This window comes from Camelus ferus, chromosome 12 (genome assembly GCF_009834535.1).
Source record: "Camelus ferus isolate YT-003-E chromosome 12, BCGSAC_Cfer_1.0, whole genome shotgun sequence".
Taxonomy (NCBI): Eukaryota; Metazoa; Chordata; class Mammalia; order Artiodactyla; family Camelidae; genus Camelus; species Camelus ferus.
In genome coordinates, this window is record NC_045707.1 from 23,221,118 (window position 1) to 23,242,034 (window position 20,917).

Sequence of the window (20,917 nt, forward strand, 5' to 3'; positions counted from 1 at the left end):
GAGGGAGGCAGGGAAGGAAGCTATAGCTGTCCTCTGACTCCTGGCTCATCTGGCTGCACCTTTTCTGTGTGTGAGCAGAATTCTCCTGCACTACCACGTCTCCCCATCTGCACCTGACACTGGGCAGACAGGCAGGCGGATTAATGGGTTACAATGGCTCTGGGAGCTTTCATCTTCTTTCCTTTTAGGTCCACAAGACCTGGCCATGAGAATTTGGAACTTGAGAAAGATGAAGGAACTTTTTGCAAATTAGAAAAGTTCAGAGATTAATCTGGGCTCCTGGACAAAGCAAGGGATAAGTGAGTGCTCTGAATCTCCAGCTGACTCAGTCCCCTTTTGGGGGCTTTCTAGCCAGCAGCCCCTTTCTACTGTTAGCCTCAGAATCCTCCCCAGTTCAGCTCTGTGATCCTCACCCCCGACCCCGACCCCCACCCCCAGGTTAGGCTCTGTGCCAGCCAGTCAGCTCTGGAGTTCTGGAATCAAAGGTCAACATGAAAAAGGAGAGGGTCTCCACCACCACACCCCCCCAGGGACTCTCCAGAGACAACTACAATAAAGACACTACAGATTCCCCAGGTCACATCTTAGCCAGGGAGAGGACAGGAGTGACGCACATTCTGGCCTTTCCTGCAAAACAGCAGCATGGGCATGTGCACACGTAGACATGTTACCCCAGAACTGCAAAGTAAACACAAGTGGGCAGGTGACTCAAGTCTAGCAGGCAGTTTAGATGGACAGTGAACTGCATTCCTCACTCCAGCTGAGGAGAGATCCCAGAAGAAGGGAGTGCTAAGGGGAGTAAAACCCCATGCTCTTCCAAAGATCCCTTCTGGTCCAAGGTCTTTTGACTTTTCCAGTCAGCTTCTTTTGCTTTCTGCTGGCACTGAAAGGGCAAGAAGGTGAGAGGACTCAGGGACAGTCGTTCTGCCCTGGGCAGTTCCTCAATTTCTGAGAGGTTTGTTGCCTCCCAGCCCTAGCAGGTTCAGCTGGGAAGGTCCTGGGACCTGATCTTCTTTCCAGTCTTTGGAAGATGGGGTCCAGCTAAGGCAAGGTCAGCAGAGGCAAAGTCAGTGACCAGGAGGGGTGGGACTGGGGGTCACTGCCTGCAGGGTGGGATCCTGTATTCTTCGGAAGATGGCTGGGAAATTTTTTCCTCCATTGCGTAGAACTTTCTTTCCCTCCTCTGTTGAGGTGCCAAGATGTCCCACAATGGGGTCTTCACTCTGGGAGAAGGAAGAGTCCAATAAGTCCTTGCCCACCTTTCAGACTGTCCCTGGCCCCATCCCATCCTCCGGGCACTAAGCTGGACTCCAAGAATACAGAACCACTCTGGAAAGGGTCTTTCCAGAAATCTTTTAACCTCCCTTAGGCCCCCTACTTACCAGTTCCTCCAGAGGCACACGCTCAAACAGGGGGTGCCCTTCAAAATGGGTGCACATCCAGTCATGTAGCTCCAGCACATCAGTTATGGTGTATACCAGCCCCTGCAGAGGCAAAGTCACCCTAGATAGGGGGCTGCATGCAACTGAGCAGTGGGATGATGGGATTGGTGATGTGAGTCCTAAATGCACCCCCACTGAATTCTCAGTGGAAGGTTCCTGAATAGGCCACTCACTCCCTTCTCCTTCCCACTCCCAGCTCACCCCAACTCTCAGCACGTAGGCATATTCTGCCAGCAGTGTGGGACTGATGATTCGCCACTTGTGCTTGGTCCGCTTGAAATGTGGGTCAGGGAAGAGGAAGAACATCTTTGTCAGCTGTGAGACAGACGTGAACCAACAGGGCTGTAAGAGCCTGGCCTCCATGCCTCACCTGCCTGCCAGCCTAACCCACCAGAGCCCCTCCCCACCTGGCCCTTGTGGAAGAAGTTAGGAAGGTGTTTCATGGCATTGCTGCGGAGACAGGCGATGTTCTGGAAGCCACCTCCAGGAGCTGATCGTAGGGCCCGAATCCGGTCTTGTACATAGTCTGAGACCTTCACTCGGATCTCCAGACCCAGAATCAGGGTGTCTGGGAACAGCGGTGACAGTTCCACTGGACACAGAAACAGGAATGGAATCATCAACCTCATACTTGCAGGAAGTGCAAAGGCATCAACACAGTAAAGGAAACCTCAACCTGCAATGACCAAAATCAGGACTGGCAAGTGTGGCCAGAGAGACAGATACCTGTATGGATGGCTCTGTGCTGGAGAAGCAGGCTAGGGGAGACCTGAAAATTGTCACTAGGGCTGAAAGTGGGAGGGCCTGGGACTACGTGTATATTTGCAAGGGCTTTAAAGTTTTCAGTATTTTCACACATTGTCTCATCTAATCCTCCTAACACTCTGTGGTAAATTGCAAAGATGAGAAAACTGAGGATCCGAAATGCCCAAAGTCACAGAGCTAAGAAGAGGCAGACACGGAACTTGAACCAAGGCTTCCCGCCACCAAGTACCGTGCTCTTCCTCTCTGTCATGCTGTTATTTCTATGGAAGATCCAAAAACAGAGAAGTGGGTCCAGCATGCATGCATGGCTGGGAAAATACAGACAATACAAAGGAAATTCAAAAATATGAGTGTGGAGAAGGAATGAGTTCTGGTGAGGAAGGAGAGGGGGTGGAATCCCTGAGAAAGACAGTTCAGGATCAGTGGCCACAGGGACTAACCTCTGAAGCTGTGCTGACCGGCTCACTGACCCGGCACCTGGCAGGTGAAATGGCTCACGTAGGGACTGGGGCAAGGGGTGGGCCAGACTAGACATTCCAGTTTTAAGAGGCTTTGAGGCAGCCCCCTCCCTTCTCCAGGGCAAAGGCCAGAGACCCAGAGTAGAGGGAAGGTGGAGATTCTCCACACTGATGTCACAGCACCAGCGTCTGGTCTGAAGGGGAAAGGCCAACTACGGCCCCCAACAAATCTGCTGAGGTGGCAGAACCTAGGTGTTGCCTCTCCTTTCCCCAGAGAAAGGGCCAGAGTGTTACCTAACAGGCCACCATAGCCACAGCCTATGTCTGCAAACTCCACTTGGGCCTGAGCTCTCTTTTCTTTCTTATCTTTTGGATCATCATGGCTCTGATTTTGAGTCAGTGGAGTGAAGAACTCTGGGTATAGCTCAGACCAGTCCATGTCCTCTGGCTTCACAGGGCTATTGGAGAGAAGACAAGAGAAACATGAGAAGGTTGGTCAAACAATTGCAGAAGTGGTACTACATGTGTGTGGGTGGATGGGTGAGGGTGGGAGGTCTGTGAGAGGAGAGTTTCTCAAAAATCCTGTAAGAGTGGGCCTTGTGACCTCTAGGAAGCACAATGGAAACCACCCTTAGCCCCCAGTGTGAATCATAGGCCCATCATGAGGCCCATGATTGCTGTTCTGCTCAGCTCCATTTCCAGGGGTTGATGTGACTCTGGCTGGGCAGCTCTCCTTTCTGGGGCACAAGTTCCCCTTGTCCCAGAGACTGGCTGCCAAAGCACTGGGAACTTTGTTCAAGCGCTCTGTGGGAAGAGGATGGAGTACGGTGTGGGCAGGATTGTGTATGTTCGTCTTCTTGTTAAATCCCACAAATGAGTCGAAAGATGGAAAAGACATTCTGCCTCCATCACTCTAGTGTCAGTAACAATTTCTTTCTCTTCCCAGACTTGCACCGCTACCCAGATTTGATCCAGAACGCCACGCCCCCTCCCAACCCGCCAACTCCGCCCTCTGCCAAATTTCCCCGACCCACCCACAAAACTGACGTCACCCAGCTGGTCCTTCCGAGTCTACCCTAAATCCGCCAACCGTCCCAAGCGCAATCGCTCTTCTGGGCTGCTCGGGACAGTTGCGGGAATTCTGCCCTCCTTTCCCTCCCCCTGCTCCTGCCCCGCCGCCTGGCTCACTCACTAGCGCAGCGTATGGTCCGCCATGGGGTTGGAGTGAGCCCGCTGCCGATAGTAGCGCTTCTGGGGCTGCGGGGCCTCGGCTCCAGCCGCGTCCCCAGTCTCAGCTCCCGCCATGATCCCCAGCCCGGGTTCCTCTACCGAACCCACGTGGAGACCGAGGGCTCGGGGCGCACGATAGTGACGCAGTCAGGAACGTTGTGAACAGAGCCCGCCCCTTAAAGCCCCAGGAGTGAACTGGGCTGCGCTGGGAGGACCACCGGGGGCCAGCGCGGGAGTGCGCCTCCGTGCGGCTCCGCTTTAACTGGGCTGGCAAGGCCAGACCCTCAGCCAGCCTCTTTCCTTAGCCTGCTTCTGCTTGGTCTGGATTACCACTACGGTTGCAGGCCCCTGTGCACCCCGCAGGTGCTAGGGGCCCAGGGACCCCGCTTTCTACCGTGAATTAATCCTCGCCCCACTCCCCTCTCCTGGTCTCGGAGCGATCGTCTCGGTCTGACCCCCGTGGTCCAGCGTGAGTCCCGTCGGGTGTGCTCTGGGGACGTGAGAGGGAGAGGCAGTTCCCCTTTCCACCTCCAGGAAGTCAAACTGGAGGAAGGAGGGCAAACTCGGAGAGGCGGGGCTCGGTGCCACGGGGCAGTAGAGACGGCCCGCGGTCCCCCAGCCCCCCACCCCGCAGCGATCCGGGATCCGAGCGCTGGCCCTGGCGTTCGGGCACTTTCTCGGCCAGATGGCAGACCCCCGCCCAGATCCTGAATCAGAGCTCCAGTCTGTGTTCCCGCGGGAGGTCGGGCTCTTTGCCGACTCTTACTCGGAGAAGAGCCGGTTCTGCTTCTGTGGGCACGAGCTGAGTATCACGGAGAACTTCGGGTCCTGCCTCGGGGTGGCAGGGCGCGTGTGGGACGCGGTGAGGAGTGGGAGACTCTGGGCTAGGGTCCACGGGAGGTCCAGACCCCGGACTCCTGCTCTCCCATATGGAGCCATCCCTGCTACAGTCTGTCTTCTGTCTCTTTTTTCTTTTCCCATAGGCTCTGAGCTTGTGCAACTATTTCGAGAGACAAAATGTGGATTTCCGAGGCAAGAAAGTGATCGAACTGGGCGCGGGCACGGGCATCGCGGGTATCTTGGCAGCGCTGCAGGGTGCGTGAGCTTTGTAGTGGGAGGGGGAGGGAGAACGGGGATGTGGAGAAGTTGTCACTTCCAGGATTCTTGGGAGAGGAGAGTGGTTTGGGATCAGACCAGTCCCTTCTTTTTAACCAACTTTTTGTTTTGGCCCCTGTTTGCTCCTGTGTGCCAGACAGCGCTCACTGGCTGTCAGAGCACCCAAGGTGGTTGATCTGGGAGCAGGAAATACAAACTGAGCAGACCTTAGTAGAAGGAGCTTTTCCCTACCTTTTTGCTCTTTGTGATTTCATGCAAAATGCTGTCACTTAAAATCTCCTTTGCTTTGGATATGATTGTCTGTCAAGATGCATGTGGGGGTGCAATCTGCAGGTATTAAACCTCATGAGTACTTTATAACTTCATTGTGAATATATTTTTTATTCTTTAGGTTTTGATTGCTTGGGAGGAACAAGCTTATGCATTTCTGGGGGTTACAGTGTGTTTTGTAGGAAGTGGGGTAGGAGTTAGGCAATGCAGACTTGGGAAAGGAAAAGGGAAGGAAAATTTTGATTCACTTTTGTCAAGAACCAAAAACTACAAAGTAAGCAGTTCCTTAGTTCATAATCTAATGGGAAGATAGAGGGGAAGGTATAGCTCAAGTGGTAGAGTGCATGCTTAGCTATGGCTAGGGCCCTGGGTTCAATCCCAAATAGCTCCATCAAAAATAAATGAATAAGTAAGTAAACCTAATACCACCCACCCCCCAATTTTTTTTTTAATCTAATGGTAATACAAAACTTCATCTGGACAGCATTCCTCTAAAAACACTTACGATGCCATTGCCCTAGGAATGCAAATTAACACATCCTTGTTTGTAGGGACACAGCGCAAACACATTCAGGGAAGTCTTCCCAGAGGCAGGCGTGCATTCTTCTGTTCATTCGATCAACACGTATTTGGAGTCCCATATGTGCCAAGAATAATTCTAGGTATTGGGATACAACAATGAGTAAGACAGATTTCCTCTCCCCCAGGAGCTTATGGTCTAGTGGCGAAGACTGGGGGGGGGGGGATGTTACAGTATGAGAACTATGGTGAGGTATGTGCAGAGCCAGTGGACATACTCTGGCCATGTCTGCCCTGACTCCCTGGGACTCCATCAAGGAGAAGCTCTGTCAGATGACAAGCGTGAACACACCAGGCTTAGAAAGAAGTGAGGGAGTGTCAACATCAGTTTTCTGTAAAGGATGGGTGGATGACAAATGGGCAGCTATGCTAAAATGGGAGAAAGGGCATGTAATACGGACAGAAACACCTTTCACTTGCTCCCAGACTGGCTTTTCCTTCTTTTGCTCCCTATTCTGCTGCCAAGTGAGAAATCTGGGTGTCATTCTCGTCCATTGCCCTCTCCCCTCACATCCTGGCAATCAGCAGGGTCCTGTGAGTCATGTGTCCTTAATGCTTCCTCAGTTGTCTGTTCCTCTTCCCTCCATCAGTTCAGGCCACTGCCATCTTTTCCCTGGGTTTTCACAAGTGTCTTCGCACTCCCTGTGGGGAAGTTTGACATGCTCAAACTAGATCTGTGATCTTCCTCCACCAAACCTCCTTTTCCCTTAGGTTTCCCCATTTCTGTGAAATAAACCAGCATTCCCCCAGTGAGAAATCTGGACCCACCTTTGACACATCCCTTTTTCTCACCCCCATCTCCATTACCCAAGTGCTACTGATTTATCTCCTAAGAATCTTTCGAATCTCCTGTTTTTCCAGCCACACTGATGGCTCCCCAGTCCTTGTCACCATCACTTGCCTGGACAGCTACAACAGTCAAACTGGTCTCCCTGCTTCCTCTCCTTGCCCCTGCCTAGGCCTCTGCCCACTCCACCCGGCAGTCAGAGGGATCTTTTCAATCCCCCTGCTCCATCTTTCAGTGGCTTCCTGTTGCCTTCAGGATAGAACTCTCTCCAAGGCCCCCTCCAGCTCCTTCTGTGCTTCTCCCTCTCTTGTACTCCTGTGCTCCCTAGTGCCCTCCTGTCAGGTCCTCAAGCCCATGTGGACGTCCCCTTCCTTGCTGCCTTCACATGGGCTGCACTCCATGTCTGAAATCCTTGTACCACCTGCTTAATGCCTAAGCCTTCTTCAGGTCTCAGCTCAAACATCGCTTGCACGGAAAGGCCTCCTTGACACTCCCAACCCCAGGTTGTCTTAGGCCCTCCTAGTATATACACTGCTGACTGCTGTCCATTTTAAATTTGTTGTCACTAACCTCAGATGCATCCTTAAGTGCTGCCCAGCTGGCTTATTACACTTCCCTCATCTGTACAATCTTCTGCTCTCCTGGACATCTTGTTTCTTACCTTTTTGCCCTTCAAAATTCTAAATGTCTCCTCAGCTGATGACTTTGTTTCCTGTCTCTTCTGATCACTTCTGTCTTCTCACAGAAAAACATCCACAGTTTCCGATCACAACGTCTACACACCCACCTGTGTCTGTCTGTCTGTGCTGCCTTCTCTCCTGATACCACGAATGAACGCGCTGTGCTCCTAGTTAAGGTCAAGCCCTGCACTTATCAGAAGACTCCAAACCTTCTCATCTACTGAAAGACACTGTTCCAGCAAACACCGCGCTCCCCCGTCTCTCCTGCATTATCAGTTTTCCCTTCTGTCTGGATCATTCTGTGTGCACGTATATTATGCACATAAATATGCTGTAATTTCTCCTATCTTGGAAAAAAATCCTTGATCCTACATATCCCTCCAGTTACCACTCCATTTCTCTGCTCCACTTTACAACAAAACTCAGAAGAGTAAATACGGTCATTTCTGTCTTCCTATTCTTTCCTCAGTCGATTCCAGACTCCGCTCCAGTCAAGGTTGTGAGCTTCGTTTCTGACTCCATGCTGTTGCTAAGTACAGGAGTCAGTTATGAGCCCACCTTTCTTGACTTCGTACCATTCGTCACTCTCTCCTCCTTGAAACGCTTCCTTTGGCTTCGAGGGCAACACACCTCTGGGTTTCACTCACCTCGTGACAGTTCTCCCTTCTCCTTTGTTGGTTCCTTGCTTCACAACTGAAAGGTCTGAGTGCACCAGGGCTCAGGAGCAGTCCTTTGATCCCTCCCCTCTGTCCACTTGCACTCCCAAGCAATCCTATCACCTCGTGGCTTTAAATGGCCCTTTCCATGCTGATGACTCTATGACTCTCCAGACTTGTTTATATAATCTGCCACCTACTTGCTATCCTCCTGGGGTTTTCTGATGGACATCTCAAACTCAGTGTGTCCAGAAACGAACTCATGAACTTCCTGTCCAAATCTGCTCCTCCTGCAGCCTTTTTCATCTCAGTGAATGACAGTTTGGTCTTCTAGTTGGGCAGGCCAAATATCTTGGATCCATCCTCAACTTCTCTCGCTCTCTCTATCTCCTATTTCATATCTAAGCTGCCAGCATGTCCTAGTGTTTCTACTTTCAAAATAGATTCAGGATCTGACTACATCTTAGACAGTGCTGCTGCCCTGGTTCAAACCACCATCTTCGCTCACCTGGGCCATTGTAGCCACCTCCTAACTGACCTTGCCCCTCTGCAGTATTTTCCCATCACAGGAGCCAGAGTGATCTCTTTAAAGCCATTTTTCTTAAATTCCCAAAGCCATAGGGTTTATGCCATTCTTCCACTTAAAATTCTCCAATAGTGTCCCAGATTTCTCAGAGTCCCTTGACAAGGCCCTGGCTAGGATCTGGCTCCGACTGTCGTCACCCTCACTTACTCTGCTCTGGCCGCTGGCCTTACCGCAAGTCCTCAGACCTGTCAGGCACTGCCTCAAGGTCTTCACAGTTGCTAGTCCCTTATTTGGTACATTTTCACCTGAGAGAGCCACTTAGTTTGCTCCGTCACTTCCTTCAGGTGTTTGCCCAGGCGTAATCTGCTCTCTGAAGCTTTCCTTAACCACCCCATTTACAATGGCATTCCCGGCCCTGTCCCTCAGGCGATTCTCACTCTCCTTCCCTGCTTAATGCTTCAGCGCAGCACCTACTGCCGCCTGACTTGCTGTTGTCTGTTTCTTGCCACTAGACTGTAAGCCCCAGGAGTGGAGGGAGTCTTGTCTCATTGGCTCATTGCTGTATTCTCAGCACCTGGCATCCAGGCACATAATGAATACTAATAAATGAATGAATTCTTAGTATTTTCCATTTCTGTAATAATCATCATGATTATGATTAAATAGTTTTGTAGTATCTAGTATATCTCTACCTCTATGACAAAACTCAGTGAATACTATGGTACTGTCATTAAGAAAGACGTATAGACCCATGGAACAGACTAGAGAGCCTAGAAATAAATTCACACGTAACTGGTCTTCAACAAAGATGCCAAGAACACACAGTGAGAAAAGATAGTCTCTCCAACAAATGATGTTGGGCTAACTAGATCCACATGCAAACAAATGAAATTGGACCCTTATACCATACACACAATCAACTCAAAGTGGATCAAAGACTTATACGTGAGACCTAAAACTCCCAGAAAAAAAGAGGGAAAGCTTTTTGACATTGGTCTTGGCAATTATTTCTTAGATATGACACGAAGAGCACAGGCGACAAAAGCAAAAATAGACAAGTGGGACTACGTCAAATTAAAAAGTATATACAAAGCAAAGAAAATCATCAACAAAAAGAAAAGGCAACCTACAAAATGTTTCTCCCATTTTTGCAAACCCTGTATCTGATCAGGGGTTAATATCATGACTATATTTTTATATTGATTTAATGTTAATGATACTATTTGTGATATATTAAGTTAAGTAAATAATTAAAATCTGTTTCACCTGTTTAAAAAAAAAACTCAAGGAAAGCTAAAGTTCTGTTTTGCTCACCACTGTATCCCCAGAACTTGGTTGATGCTCAGTACATATGTTTATTGCATGAATGAAGCTTTCTGAGGTCCTCATCTAACCACTTTCACTCTCCGCTTCTACCTGCAAAACCTATTGTCCCCCTCAGGGACAAGCCTGAGTCTCCTTAGCATGTCATAGTCATTTTCCTCTTTACTTCTCTTGTCTTGACACTTCTCTCTTCCCTTCCACATCCTCTGAGATCCAGCCTTCCTTCAATATGCCGGGCTCTCTCACCACCGGGACTTTGTACTCTCTGTTCTCTGCCTGGAAAGCTCCACCTGACTAACTCCTCCTTGTCCTTTACAGCTTGCTGAGGTCATGTCTTCTGGGAAGCTTTCCAGACCCATGAAGGCTGGCTAGTGTCAGTAGGGGGTGGGTGCACAGCCCACTCCAGCTTAGTCCTGCCCAGGCTTCTGCTGACATCTGATTGTTGTGTGTTGGGCAGAGAGGTTGAAGATTAGCTCAGAGAGAATGTTGATGTTGTAGAATGTAGAGTAATGAGATGGCAGTGGATGAGGTTGAGGTTAGGGCAACTAAAATCTAAAGTGCGGACTTTGGGCTGTCAAAACATTATCCCGTAGGTCCCGAGTTCTCTGGACCTTCTGGGAAGGAGCCGAAAACCCTTGGTTTGTCCCTCTGACTTGCATTTCTCCTCCTTCCTCTCTCTCAGGGGGGGATGTTACCATCACTGACCTGCCCCAGGCCCTAGAACAGATCCAGGGCAACGTCCAGGCCAATGTGCCAGCTGGAGGCCGGGCCCAGGTCCGCGCCTTGTCCTGGGGGATTGACCAGCATATGTTCCCTGGAGACTATGACCTGGTGCTGGGGGCTGATATCGTGTATCTGGAGTCCACCTTCCCGCTGCTGCTGGGGACCCTCCAACACCTGTGCGGGCCCCACGGTACCATCTATCTGGCTTCCAAGATGAGAGAGGAACACGGGACAGAGAGCTTCTTTCAGCACCTCCTGCCCCAGCATTTCCAACTGGAGCTGGTCCAGCGGGATGAGGATGAGAATGTCAACATCTATAGGGCCAGGCACAGGGAACCAAGGCCTGCCTGACGTCACCCTTCCATTCCTCTGAACCCCTTCTTCTAATGAAGGAACTGCCGTATCTCCAAAGCCATAAACATAAGGATCAAAAAGGATGGATTTCCCTTGCCTCAGTCTTTTCTCCTGCCCTCTTTGTTTCTCAAGATACTCTTAGGCAGGTGCAGAGAGGAGCTGCTTGCTAGGAATACGAGAGCCCTAGCTGTACTGGCTTAGAGTGCAGAGGAAGTTCCCAGTTCCTGTTCTCAGCGGAGGAAGGTGAGATGATAGCCAAGACTTTAGGGGGGAAGGTAAATGGGATGTGAGAGCAGTGGCTGCAGAAAGATGGTCACAGTCCCTTCTAGTTCTGCTATTGTCTTTTTATACAGAATGGATTTTTTCCCCCCAGATTGTACTGGACTTTTTTTTTTTAAAGGGAAAGAAATGAGCATTAAAGATCCCTTCTGCATCCGAAGAACTCAGGCTTTTGCTGGGTGGCTGAAGCAAGAAACCTCAAGCCGCCAACCTCTTGCTCCTAGAGGTAGACTCTGGTGGGACCATGCTCTAACTGGGTCAAGTCCTCCCAGCCCTGAAGTTGGGGATAGACAGCAGAGCTGTCCTTTGAACAGTAGCTCCATCATCTTTTTTTGGAGTTGGAGCCCTGATCACTAAGTACCAGGTTCTCCTCTTTGATTTTTCTTTAAGTTTCCAAGCTCCACCAGTCCTTCCTTCCTAATGTGTTTTGCCTGCACCTCTTTTCTCCTCCCACTGTGGGACCTCTGGATAGGGCTCTCTTTACCTGCTCCTGAGCCACACATCACCTCCTCTGGCCTCCTGGCCTCCATTCACTACCCTTCAAACCATTTTATAAATTCTTGTGATCTTCCAAAATCAGCTCTGATTAGTTTCTGCTGCTGCCAAGAGAAGCAAGAATAAGCTCTCCTGCTTAGTACTCAGTCTATCCCATGTGATCCCAAATTACCCTTCGACTTCATTTCCTACTGGTTTCCTACATGTATTGCAACCTCTGGCCAAATTACAAAAGGTCTACTCTTTGTTCCCTAAATCCAGACCAAAATTCCCTGACTTCTTCCTTCATTCTTTTTGGTGATTCCCTGCCTGGAAGTGCAATTTCTACCTGTCAAAATCTTTATTACTCTTAGCCTCTTTCCTGAAAAAAAGCTTTTCCTGAGCCTCCTGTTTGAATATGATTTCTTTCTCCCTTGAGATCCTTTAACTGTTCATCTTGTGGGACTTGCCTTGTGTGATCATGTGCCTGCTCCCTATTTTCTCACCATTAGATGACCTTGGAGGATAGGGCTACGGTTTACTTCTCTCTCATTCTCTGAAGCCTAGCACAGTTCCTGGCACACAATTGGTGTTCAACAAATATTTCTGTTCATTCAACAAATATTTGCTTGGTTTGTTGGAGGGACTCCCCCAGCCTTTCTAGGTGAGCTTGGCCAAACTTCTGAACCCACCCTCCTACCTCACAAGTTTTTCGTGAGTCATAAATGGATAATGAATACGAAAGCGCATTAGAAATAAACATAAAGTGTTACCACGTGTTTTGTATGCTTATTTGATGACAACTCTGTCTAGTGGTTTGTGTTATTTCACCTTATAAACCACGTTGGGGAGGCAAACGCGCCCCGCCTCCGGTCAGCAGGTGGCGCCGTCCCCGCTTGGCGCGGTCCGGCGGGGAATTTTGGCCTCGCCGCCACGCCGTAGGCCCCTGGCCTCACCGGCGCGCCGGCCGGCGACAGTGTGCCGCCACCAGAGAGATGTCGCTTCTGCGGTCGCTGCGCCTCTGCCTGGCCGCGCGGACCGGGAGCTGCCCGGTGAGGGCTCTCGGCCCCGGCCCCGTCCTGCCTTTGTTGCGGGTCTCCCGTGCGCCGGGCACGCGCCCTTCCCTTCCCTCGCGTCCGTTGTGCTCCATCCCACCCTCTCCCCCCACTTTCCCCGACTTCGGTATCTCTTCGCGGTCCCGCTGCCTTCCCCCCGCTCTCTGAGCCCCAGTCTCTCCGAAGGTCGCCTCCCGGCCGACGTGCCCCGCCTGGATGCCTCCTGCTTCTCACCCCTCTTCTTACCCCCTGCAGGCGGGGCCCCTTCTGCTTCAGTCGCCGCAGCCATGGCACACGTTTCACGCTGGGCCCTGGCTGTCGTCCTCGGCCTCCAGCAAGGAGCTCCTCATGAAGCTGCGGCGGAAAACTGGCTACTCCTTTGTAAACTGCAAGAAAGCTCTGGAGACTTGTGGCGGGGATCTCAAACAGGTGTGGGGAAGGGAGAGCAGGGGAGCGGGGCGGGGTCCTAGGGCCCGACGACCTGTCTCTGCGGGAGGTCGCTCTGGGGCGCATAGAAGTCAGACCTGCTGACCAGTGACCCATAACGACAGAATCCTATTCTGACTTAAGTGACAGTCTCATCCTTTGACTCTGACCTATTTGGAAGTAATTGACTGAGGATCCCAGGGTTAACTAACTATTCCACGCAGGACCACTGTGCTGTTTCCTGCTGCTTGGGGCTGGAAGGGCTTGTGGGAGCTTTGGAGTCAGACCCACCAAGACTTAGATCTTGGTGCCCACAGAGGGATCCTGTGACCTTGGACACCTTAATCTTTCAGAGCTGCATTGTTCTTTTTTGTATCTGCTGTCTGCCCCAGAGGGTGGTTGTGAAGATTAAACATATCCAAAGCACCAGGCACGATGTCTTGTATTTGGCGTTTAGTAGTAGGCCAGCCAATAAATTATAGATTACTTTAGTTTCTGTTGTAGGGTTGAGGAGAAGGAGAAAGAATTGGGGAACCTGAGCATATTTTAGAGCCCTGTTTAGTTCTAAATTCTGTGCCTTTGTTGTCTGCCCTTTTTCTTTTTAATTTATAGGCTGAGAGCTGGCTCCACAAGCAGGCCCAGAAGGAGGGCTGGAGTAAAGCTGCCAAGCTCCGTGGGAGGAAGACTAAAGAAGGCCTGATTGGGTTGCTGCAGGAAGGAAACACGAGTGTGTTAGTAGAGGTGAGTTGTCAGAATTGCAGATACCAGGAATAGCTGTCCCTGGGGTGGAAGGCTTTGTGGTAGGTGCTTTGCAAAGAAGAGTGTTTGAGGACCATAAAAGGAAGTTAGAATTAAACCCGTGAGACCCCGAGTATTAGCTATGGATTCATTTAAATGTGGAAACGCACAGGTTGTTGATGAGAAAAGGCCTGGTAGCCTAGAACATTACTGCTAAATGTGAGTCTGGTGTGGCCTTATACTTTGTCACTGATTCTTTCCTGAAACAGATTTTAAAGCTAGGAATTACACTAATTAGTTGACGGACAGCGAGTAGCTGTTTTAGAGGAGGTTTAGGGGCCCCTTTTGATGAAGAATCAGATGTGGATTAGTTGAGAGCGAGAGAGGAGATAAACAAGCTGGTAACAAAACAAGCATTGGAGGAGCCTGGAGAATGAGGTGGCTATGGCATGCGGCCACAGGCAAGTGGCAAACTTGTAGCCATCCTTTGGGGACATTAGTGAACCATCCTCTGAACGTGCAGGACATTGTTAACTCATTTGCACAGAAGGAATCACTTCATTCAGTTTCTGGCCTCAAGCTAGTAGAGGAACTGTAGCTTTAAAATCCTAGAGACACTTAATTTCTGTTTTGTTAAGTCTGCTTCTTCTGTCAATACCTTAGTTTAAGGCACTTTTGGAACTGTCAGTAAACAGCTTCTACAGCAACATCAATTTGTTCCCACAGGTAAACTGTGAGACAGATTTTGTTTCAAGAAATTTAAAATTTCAACAGTTGGTCCAGCAAGTAGCGCTGGGGACCCTTTTGCATTGTCAGAGCCTAAAGGATCAACTCTCCACGTACAGTAAAGTGAGTTTTGGGGTTATCTCCAACATGCTGGGTTTGTTCCGCCCCTTCAGGGTCCTTGCTGTTCCCTTTTTTTCAGACATTCTCATGTCTCACTTCCTTACTTCGTGTCTCTGCTTAAGTGTTATCTCTCTGGAGAGGGGTACCTTTCCTCCTGTTGCTCTATCCCCTTATTTTACTTCATTTAAAAAATTTTGTTACAGTATTTATAGATTATATTCTTATTTATTTATGTCTTGTCTGCCTTCCCCAGTAGAATGTAAGCTTCGTGATGCAGGAAATTTGTCTTTTCACTAGTGTGTCTCTGGTGAAAGAGGAGTGCATCCAGCACTTGGTTGGGTCTCATTAAATCTGTGTTGCATGAATGAATGAATGCCAGTGGGACAGAGTCCATCAAATCAGGTGAAGCCTTGTATTCAGAAATCTGGACTGGCCTGAGGAAAAGATTTGTTTTTTTTTTTTTAATTTTTAAAAATTTTAAATTTTTCTAAACTTTTTTTTATTGAGTTATAGTCATTTTACAAAGTTGTGTCAAATTCCAGTGTAGAGCACAATTTTTCAGTTATACATGAACATACATATATTTATTGTAACTTTTTTTTTTTTTTTGCTGTGGGAAAAGATTTCTAAATACAGATACTAGTGAAGGCACAGTTTAGGAGAGTAAGCATATTCTTGTCCGTAGAGGGATCAAGGAAGGAGTTATATCAGTATGCCTTTGATTCATCCTTATTGTCAAGGCAGAAATGAATCAACTATTTACAATTTTTTTGTGTGTTTAGTACTTGTAATCCTGAGCTATTCACTTACTTTACTGTACCTCTGTTTCATTATCTGTAACAAGAGACATCGGCCCCTTTTAGCTTTACTAATTTTTTTCCCTTTTGGTCTTTAGTTTTTTTTTGTTTTTTTTTTTTAACTTTTATTTTGAAAAAAAAATTCAAATTTGCAGAAAAGTTGCCAGTATTTTATAATGCACCACAGTGTACTTTTATCTAGATTCACCATTTGTTAACATTTTGCTTTATTGACTTTATCACTTTTTATATACATATTATTGTTACCACTTTTTAAAAATTCTTTTGTTAATATGTCAGACATTAGGACCCTTTATCCCTTCAGCATGTCTCTCCTAAAAACAAGGACATTTTCCTGTGTAGCCACAGTACAGTGATCACATTTTTACCTTGATATATTTTTATTTATATAGTATATAATATACATATTTTGCCAACTAGCAATTTTTCTTCTGATCCAGGATCTAGTCCAGTATCATGTGATACAGTGAGTTGTCATGTCTGTTTAGTCTCCTTTCTTTGCTCCTGAGCCTTTGTCTGTTATTACATTGACATTTTTGAAGAGTACAGGACAGTTTTGCAGAATGTCCTTCACTCTGAGTTTGATGTTTCTTCATACTTAGATTCAGAATGTGGACTTTCGTAGGAATATTAAATAAATTATCCTGTATTTTTCTCAGAACATCCCATCAGGAGGCAGAGGAGGATGGGACTGTTGGTCCTGTTATTGATAGTGTTAATTTTGATCTCTCGGTTTAGGTAGTATCTGCCAGGTTTCTCCACTGTAAACTTGCTATATTCCTTTTTGTAATTAATAAGTTATCTGTATAGGAGATTTTTTTGAGACCATGTAGACATCCAGTTCCCCAAGAAACTTTTCCCTTAAAGTGTTAGCATCCTTTGATGCTTCTTGTCAGATCAGTTCTTACTGTGACAGCTGCATGATGGTTGTTTTTCTAGCCCTTAGAAGTTTCTTTCACATGCGTTCTGTTAGTTGGCATTCTGTTGTAAGAAGGACACTTCTCTTTTTCTCTCCCTTTATTTAGGGATTTACTTACTAGCAGCATTGCATTGACTCATAGATTCTTATTTTATACAATAGGTTATAAATCATTATGTAATCCATTAGTCATTGTAATGCTTAAATTATCCCTGGATTTGGCCAATACAAGCCAAGCCTATGCAAGCTGGCTCCATTATCCTTTTGATACAGCCTCATTATTTTTGGAGTATTTCCTTACTTTTTGGCATAACAAGATATTCTGGGCTTATGTCGTACTTCCCTTGCCCCAATCATGGAATTTGTCACTTCTCCAAGGAGTCCTGATTGTTTTCAGTGAGGGAATGGTTTTTAGAAACCAAGATCTGGGCATTAGGTGTGCTTGATTCTATTGTGATATCACTGGGGCCTGCTCTTCCAGCAGAGCTGGGAAATTGTGTGTGTGTGTGTTTCAGTTCTAATCCTCTACCACTGCCTTCTTCCTTTCCTTCCCCCATCCTGTATTTGTATCTTCCTTCTCTCCTCTTCTCACAGTGAGTGCACTGGCTCCTAGCAATTTCAGTATGTTTACTTATTTACTTGCTATATAGTACGCAGTTTGTTTCAGAGCTGCTGTCCCTGACCACTGCAAACAACAAACCTGCTAAGGAGTTAAGATTTCCTTGATGTCCTTTTTGTCTGTATGTAGAAGCTATGTGGTCAAAGGACAGTATCAAAAGTAACTTGGATTAGTTTTTTCTCCCTTCTCAGGTTATATTATTTCTTTGAAATACAATTAGAATCTTTGTTTCTGTTTAGTCAGTGTTCATTTTCACCCCAAATCCTTGTTAATTTTATTTTTGAATATGTAAAACATCACAAGGTTCTGAAAGTTAAAGCTAATACACACACACAGAAGTCTCACTTCCTCTTCTCTCCCTTCTGCCCCATTCCTAGTCACCCCTGTAGGTAACCAGCTTTATTGGTTTCTGGTTATCCTTTTTGCAGAAATTAGTATATATATGTGTGTGTGTGTGTGTGTGTACACATACACAAATACTTATTACCCAAATGGTGGTAAAAAAATAAGCATGTATCCCATTTTTTTTCTTTGATTGTTTTTGTTTGGGGGGGGGGTTGGTAATTTGATTGATTTATTTATGTTTAGAGGAGGTACTGGGAATTGAACCCAGGACCTTGCGCATGCTAAGTGTGTGCTACCTACCCACCTCCCTGTATGTATCCTTTTAATTTGCTTTTTTCACTTAATGTGTCTTGGAAATACCCCATAGCAGCTCATGGAGCTCATCTTTTTCTTTCCTTCCAGCTGCATGGTATTCCATTGTGTTTCTGTACCATAGTTTCTTCAACCGGTCTGCCTATGTTTGGGCATTTAGACTTTCTAATACTTTCTATGATTAGAAATAATTGCCCAAGGAATAATTTTGTGCATGTGTACTTTTATATTGTTGGAAGTGTACTGGGGTTAGTTCCTAGAAATAGAATTGCAGGGTCAAAGGATAAGAGTGTGTGCAGTTTTGTTAGCTGTTGTCCAATTCCCTGACGTTGGATTTGCACCATTGTTCTTGCTACCAACAATCTACAGACCTTTTGCTTTAATATTTTATGATTGTGTGAAAATATTGTTCCTGATTTCTAGGAAACTGCATTCTAAGAAGTTAGGCTGGAGGCTGGGGTTGGGATGGAATTGGGGGTGGTGTGGTAATGGAATAAAACATTTATAAAAATGGAACTGTTATCAATTTTTAATGTTCTTGGCTTAATGAAAACATTATCTATTTATACTTAGTTGTCTTAAATCATTTTCTGAGAAATAGGCTATATTTTTGCTTAGTCTCAATAATTTGAGTTAGACAGAACTGACTTATGTTCATTTTCTTTGTGCACTTAGGGCTTCTTGAGTTCCTCTGAGCTCTCTGAGCTTCCAGCTGGGCCTGAGAGAGAAGGTGCTCTCAAGGATCAGCTGGCCTTAGCAATTGGTGAGTATTTGTAAGGATATGGAGACTGGAAATTAAGAACTGGATCTCCTGGTATCTTTGGTGTTCCTCCAAACTAGATCAAGAATTGCAAGTTCATGTTCCTTTAAGGGTCAGATAATATGAATGTGAGAAGTGGGTAGTATGTCAGATATCAGTGAGTTGTGGGCACCCTGAGAAGCTCACACTCTGCTGAAGGAAACTGTTAACCAAGCTACCTGTTACCTTGGCGGAAAATCCCAGGCTCATCAGAATTTTAAAATTCCTTTAAAATAATTTAGCTTTGTATGAAAGATCTTAGTTTTTAGCCGTTTTCAACTAACTAAAATTAGCAGGCATCACTGTGCTGACCAAAAAAAGCATGTCTTTAGGCAGCGCTGGCCTTTTGACTTCTGGTTGACCACTGCTGTATATGCTATGGAGGAAATAGTCCATTTCAGGTCATTTCACCTTCTTTATGAAGGGATCCAGGAATATTTTGGGGCATCACGTTTAGGACTTTGACCTCATAAAAAAATCTGATCCTAAATTTGTGAAAGTCCATTTCAGAACCTGCTGGCTACAGAAACCGTATCTGGGTCATCGTGGTGGGAGTAGCAGGGATTTTGCCTTCTTTGTATATGTCCCTGATGGAAGGAGGGGAGCAGGGCTGGGCTGGGGGCTTGCTGGGAACTTAACTGCTCATCTGGCACTTCCAGTCACCGCATCAGTCCTGTGTTTATCAGGTCATCTGAAGTATGTATGATGTTTCAGTGAGTCATCGTTGAGAAACCAGGCAGACAGCTGTGTATGGGACTTATTAAGAAATTCTGGAAGAACTGGGTGTTTCAAACTTATGAATTTCTGGGAATTAACTACTGCGTAGATGCTTTGAGCTGTTTCAAGATTCCTTGATACTCCCCTTTTATGACTGTTAGAGCTAACCGTGGCTAATGCTGGGATCGTCACCCAGACCCTTTGTTTCTTCTCCTACCCCTCCCTACGTTTTGGCTTATTTGGACTTCTGTAGAGGGGATAGCATCCTGAGAGAAAGCGGGAAGCTGGAAGCCACTTTTGGTTAAATGTTATCTTTATTTTTAATGAGGGGAAGTTGAAACCATCAGATGACGTAGGGTTTTGGATTTTCTGGGGCTTTTAGTGGTAAACTTTTTCCTGATACAGTGGATGATCAGGAGTTGCCTGTGTCAGTGATGGTGGTATTTTGGGAGGGATGGTAATTTGGTGGGAAAAGACAAGTTGGTTTGGAGTCAGATCTGAGTTTTAATTCCAGCTCTGCCATATATTAGCTCTGTAGACTTGGGCGGGTTACTTAAGCTCTCTAAGCCTGAGTTTAATGTAGTAATGATAGCCAGATGGCAGTGCTCCCCATGTGCCAGATACTGTAGTAAGTGCTTTTATATATCTTACCTTATTTATTTCTCTCAATTATCCTGCTTTCAGGTTGTTTTAAGTGTATCATCTCCATTTTACAGATGAGGAAATGAGGGCTTAATAAATTAGTAAATGGGGTTATGTGCTTAAGTTCCTTGCGTGAGGTCATATGGCTGGTGAGACTGCAGTCCACGGTCCGTGCGAGCCTGGAGCCTGTGTTTTTAAGTACCAGCGTGGCACGTGGTTGGTGCTCTATAAAGCACTTGCCATTTCCCCCAAACCCCTTTTCCTCTTTAAACTGAAAATGGTCTCTCTCCATCTTATAGCATATCCACAGTGTCAGTGCGGAGGACTGTGTCCCAAACTTGGCCGTCTCTGTGCATATTTTGGTACTACTTGCCAGCATCATATTCTAGAAGCATGTTTTTTGTTTTTGCTCTTTTATAGGGAAACTGGGAGAAAACATGACTCTTAAACGAGCTGCATGGGTGAAGGTGCCAGCTGGGTTCTATGTTGGCTCTTATGTCCATGGGGCAATGCAAAGCCCCTCGCTCCACAACCTGGTGCTGGGGAAGTACGGGGCCCTGGTCGTCTGTGAGACGTCCGAGCGGAAAGCAAACCTTGAAGACCTTGGCCGCCGCCTTGGGCAGCACGTGGTGGGCATGGCCCCTCTCTCTGTGGGCTCCCTGGACGATGAGCCTGGGGGAGAGGCAGAAACCAAGATGCTGTCCCAGCCGTACTTGCTGGACCCCTCCATCACACTGGGTCAGTATGTGCAGCCCCAAGGAGTGTCTGTGGTAGACTTTGTGCGGTTTGAATGTGGAGAAGGTGAAGAGGCAGCGGAGGCCGAGTAGGTTCCAGAGATGTTAGGCCCAGGAGGAAATGTTTATTCTTAACTCTGGACATCATTATAAGCAGAAGTTATTTCCTAAGCCTCTTCACACCCAGAATTTGTTTTTCATTTGAGTTCGTAATGAAATTATATACTTCGTGGGTAAAGTCATTAAATAGAATTGTTATACAATAAAGAAAGTAGCATGTTTTCC

The 20,917-nt window shown here is 47.0% G+C and overlaps 3 protein-coding genes across 3 annotated transcripts; 2 read left to right on the forward strand and 1 right to left on the reverse strand.

Moving 5' to 3' along the window:
* Positions 1 to 140: 140 nt before the first annotated feature.
* On the reverse strand, positions 141 to 4,065 carry METTL1 (methyltransferase like 1). Its single transcript, XM_006182529.3, has 6 exons — positions 3,858 to 4,065; positions 2,960 to 3,123; positions 1,850 to 2,034; positions 1,644 to 1,757; positions 1,383 to 1,484; positions 141 to 1,223 (listed from the first exon to the last, which is right to left on the reverse strand). The coding sequence occupies exons 1-6, from the start codon at positions 3,968 to 3,970 to the stop codon at positions 1,068 to 1,070; spliced, it is 834 nt and encodes a 277-aa protein (XP_006182591.2). The 5' UTR covers positions 3,971 to 4,065; the 3' UTR covers positions 141 to 1,067.
* A 344-nt stretch (positions 4,066 to 4,409) lies between these two features.
* EEF1AKMT3 (EEF1A lysine methyltransferase 3) lies at positions 4,410 to 11,154 on the forward strand. Its single transcript, XM_032493244.1, has 3 exons — positions 4,410 to 4,757; positions 4,879 to 4,990; positions 10,515 to 11,154. Exons 1-3 carry the CDS (start codon positions 4,581 to 4,583, stop codon positions 10,904 to 10,906), a joined length of 681 nt encoding a protein of 226 aa, XP_032349135.1. The 5' UTR covers positions 4,410 to 4,580; the 3' UTR covers positions 10,907 to 11,154.
* A 1,406-nt stretch (positions 11,155 to 12,560) lies between these two features.
* TSFM (Ts translation elongation factor, mitochondrial) lies at positions 12,561 to 20,899 on the forward strand. Its single transcript, XM_032493239.1, has 6 exons — positions 12,561 to 12,714; positions 12,973 to 13,146; positions 13,756 to 13,884; positions 14,608 to 14,730; positions 18,416 to 18,503; positions 20,319 to 20,899. The coding sequence occupies exons 1-6, from the start codon at positions 12,658 to 12,660 to the stop codon at positions 20,723 to 20,725; spliced, it is 978 nt and encodes a 325-aa protein (XP_032349130.1). The 5' UTR covers positions 12,561 to 12,657; the 3' UTR covers positions 20,726 to 20,899.
* The last annotated feature ends 18 nt before the right edge of the window (positions 20,900 to 20,917 follow it).

What these genes read in the sequence shown, in the direction of transcription:
- METTL1 (XM_006182529.3), bottom strand. Translation starts at nt 3,970, where the DNA reads ATGGCGGGAGCTGAGACTGGGGACGCGGCTGGAGCCGAGGCCCCGCAG. An exon ending in GCGGACCATACGCTGCGCTA is followed by an intron (nt 3,124 to 3,857) that starts GTGAGTGAGCCA and finishes TCTCTCCAATAG; the next exon opens with CCCTGTGAAGCCAGAGGACA. An exon ending in ACTTCTTCCACAAGGGCCAG is followed by an intron (nt 1,758 to 1,849) that starts GTGGGGAGGGGC and finishes TCTGTCTCACAG; the next exon opens with CTGACAAAGATGTTCTTCCT.
- EEF1AKMT3 (XM_032493244.1), top strand. Translation starts at nt 4,581, where the DNA reads ATGGCAGACCCCCGCCCAGATCCTGAATCAGAGCTCCAGTCTGTGTTC. An exon ending in CAGGGCGCGTGTGGGACGCG is followed by an intron (nt 4,758 to 4,878) that starts GTGAGGAGTGGG and finishes CTTTTCCCATAG; the next exon opens with GCTCTGAGCTTGTGCAACTA. An exon ending in TATCTTGGCAGCGCTGCAGG is followed by an intron (nt 4,991 to 10,514) that starts GTGCGTGAGCTT and finishes CCTCTCTCTCAG; the next exon opens with GGGGGGATGTTACCATCACT.
- TSFM (XM_032493239.1), top strand. Translation starts at nt 12,658, where the DNA reads ATGTCGCTTCTGCGGTCGCTGCGCCTCTGCCTGGCCGCGCGGACCGGG. An exon ending in CGCGGACCGGGAGCTGCCCG is followed by an intron (nt 12,715 to 12,972) that starts GTGAGGGCTCTC and finishes TACCCCCTGCAG; the next exon opens with GCGGGGCCCCTTCTGCTTCA. An exon ending in ACACGAGTGTGTTAGTAGAG is followed by an intron (nt 13,885 to 14,607) that starts GTGAGTTGTCAG and finishes TTGTTCCCACAG; the next exon opens with GTAAACTGTGAGACAGATTT.